This window comes from Salmo salar, chromosome ssa09 (genome assembly GCF_905237065.1).
Source record: "Salmo salar chromosome ssa09, Ssal_v3.1, whole genome shotgun sequence".
Lineage (NCBI taxonomy): Eukaryota > Metazoa > Chordata > Actinopteri > Salmoniformes > Salmonidae > Salmo > Salmo salar.
Window position 1 is genome coordinate 114304632 of NC_059450.1, and position 3202 is coordinate 114307833.

General features: G+C 39.7%; 1 protein-coding gene across 1 annotated transcript; it reads right to left on the reverse strand.

The window, feature by feature from the left end:
• Positions 1-1379: 1379 nt before the first annotated feature.
• Positions 1380-2921, reverse strand: LOC106612509 (transcobalamin-1). Its single transcript, XM_014213691.2, has 4 exons — positions 2693-2921; positions 2462-2606; positions 2044-2183; positions 1380-1699 (listed from the first exon to the last, which is right to left on the reverse strand). The coding sequence occupies exons 1-4, from the start codon at positions 2763-2765 to the stop codon at positions 1638-1640; spliced, it is 420 nt and encodes a 139-aa protein (XP_014069166.1). The 5' UTR covers positions 2766-2921; the 3' UTR covers positions 1380-1637.
• Between the last annotated feature and the right edge of the window lie 281 nt (positions 2922-3202).

The following is a 3202-nucleotide window of genomic DNA, read 5'->3' on the forward strand; positions in this document are numbered from 1 at the left end:
GGGCCAACTCTTTTCTCTGTATACATCAATGATGTCGCTCTTGCTGTTGGTGAGTCTCTGATCCACCTCTATGTAGACGACACCATTCTGTATACTTCTGGCCCTTCTTTGGACACTGTGTTAACAACCCTCCAGACGAGCTTCAATGCCATACAACTCTCCTTTCGTGGCCTCGAACTGCTCTGAAATACAAGTAAAACTAAATGCATGCTCTTCAACCGATCGCTGCCTGCACCTGCCCGCCCGTCCAGCATCACTACTCTGGACGGTTCTGACTTAGAATATGTGGACAACTACAAATACCTAGGTGTCTGGTTAGACTGTAAACTCTCCTTCCAGACTCACATCAAACATCTCCAATCCAAAGTTAAGTCTAGAATTGGCTTCCTATATCCCAACAAAGCATCTTTCACTCATGCTGCCAAACATACCCTCGTAAAACTGACCATCCTACCGATCCTCAACTTCGGCGATGTCATTTATAAAATATCCTACTCAATAAACTGGATGCAGTCTATCACAGTGCCATCCGTTTTGTCACCAAAGCCCCATATACTACCCACCACTGCGACCTGTACGCTCTCGTTGGCTGGCACTCTCTTCATACTCATCGCCAAACCCACTGGCTCCAGGTCATCTACAAGACCCTGCTAGGTAAAGTCCGGCCTTATCTCTTCTCGCTGGTCACCATAGCTGCACCCACCCGTAGCATGCATTCCAGCAGGTATATCTCACTTGTCACCCACAAAGGCAATTCCTCCTTTGGCCGCCTCTCCTTCCAGTTCTCTGCTGCCAATGACTGGAACGAACTACAAAAATCTCTGAAACTGGAAACACTTCTCCCTCACTAGCTTTAAGCACCAATTGTCAGAGCAGCTCACAGCACATAGCCCATCTATAAATAGCCCAAACAACTACCCCTTCCCCTACTGTATTTATCTATTTAGCTGCTTTGCACCCCAGTATTTCTACTTTGCACACTCATCTGTCAAATCTACCATTCCAGTGTTTTAATTGCTATATTGTATTTACTTCACCACCATGGCCTATTTATTGCCTTTACCTCCCTTATCTCACCTCATTTGCTCACATTGTATATAGACAAATTTGTTTTACTACATGTGTGTGTTATGTGTCAAACTGCTTTGCTTTATCTTGGCCAGGTCGCAGTTGTAAAAGAGAACTTGTTCTCAACTTGCCTACCTGGTTAAATAAAGGTGAAATAAATAAATAAATAAATAAATAAATAAATAAATAAATAATATATATATATATATATATATATATATATATATAGTCATTTCTGAAATGATTGTGTGCGCGCACGTACAGGTATACACGTACACTGTTCATGTATAATGATACCACTGTTGCAGTCATTTTGTTTCCCCGCACAAGTGGTACTCCATAGCTACTTGTACTTTATTAACCCTTTACACAGTAATTACAAATGGAATGTTATTTTACAGTAGTTTGAGTATATAACAGTATCATGATGAAACTCTATTTTTCATTCTAAACAGTCTTAAGATTGGCCATTACTACCTTACTTTTTTCCTGTTATGACACATGTAATAAATTGCACAACAGCACTTTTTCAAATCATGAACCAGTATCAGTAAGGCACTTCTGAATGTTCACCATTTTGTAAAATTCAGGATGATGTGGTCATTTTGTTCTGGGATGTAACAGCCAATACCTGTGAAAACAAAGTCCAAATAGGTCATTTTGTGTTAACAGTAATGTGCACAATTCTTGTGACAAATACATTGTAAAAAACATTAGCTTTTCCGCTTAATGCTATTGCTTTGCTCTCTGAGAGAGAGTGAGTTCTAAACACGGTCTTAACATCGTGAGACTACTACTCCTCACCCAGATCAGGTATGATCACTGGTCCATTCTTCCCAGTCTGAACAAGGAGCTCCCAGTAGGTGTGCTCATTTTGTGTTTACAGTATGTGCACAATTAATGTGACAAATAGATTGTTGTAAATAACACTTGCTTTTCCCTTTAGAGCGTGCGAGATTCTAAATCATTACTCACCCACGTCAGGTCTGATCACGGATCCATTCTTCCCAGTCTGAACAAGGAGCTCCCAATAAGTGTGCTCAGCATTGTCCCCGGCTACACCATTCACACTCTCCAGGAAGGGACCATAGTTGAGGTCCTCTTTATAGGTAAACCTGGAAGAACAATGCTCACTGACATAACATAAAATCTTTGACACACACCATCTGCCAATAATACACCTTATCCATTCCAAAAGCAAGAATACCACCATCACTTTAGACATTGAAAACATGAAAATTACGTACTATTCCTTGCCATGCAATAAATGACACCTTGAACTACAGAACATTGTCTGTAAATTGGCATATAAACTATTGCTCAAACTGTATATCGATATTGCATGAATGAGCTATTCTAGAAACCAGACAATGGAATCTAAATGTCTACTGACTTGAAGTCTGTATTGTTCTGCTGCAGTCTCTTCATGGCACCGAGTAGGATCCCTCTGAACACAATGTCAGCACTGTAGGTCTCATTGGCTGCTTTGGCGATGCTGTTGACTATCGTCAAATTGATGGGTTTTGATCCAAATTCCTCTGTAATAAAATTGTAATAAAAAATTAACTACACTGTATAGGTTAGAAAGATAACATTACAAAGATGTAAATATATTCCACATTACTTTCAGTCAGGATCCCAGAAACCAGCAACAGCAGAGCTGCAGATAGAAAAGATGCCATGATCATACTCATCATGTATTCAGTTGGAAGTGTACAGTGCTGCACTCACTCCTTTTTATATTAAAACTTGTAACCACTCCTTTAGTGAGTGCATATTCTTTATCTAGGTAACATGCTGGCTGGACTGAAAATAATCGGATTTCTTTCCTTGTAATTTTCATTCATTTCTCTTGCCGTCATGCTTGTATTGTACATTTTGTACTGCCAAAGTCAACATTTAGTTTGTGTCATATCTTGTATGTATCACCATCAGTCAACTGTTTCAGGGGACTTTAAAAAGTAAACTTAGATTATTGCACAATGACCTTGTATTTAACTTTCATAGTTTACTTATTGTACCGGCATATAGTAGTCTGAGTACCAGCCTCTTTAGTTAACATTCCACTCCTTGTCATTGCCAATGAGTGCCAATTCCTCTTTTCAGAGGTGCAAATGTTTGTCGGCAGGCAAAC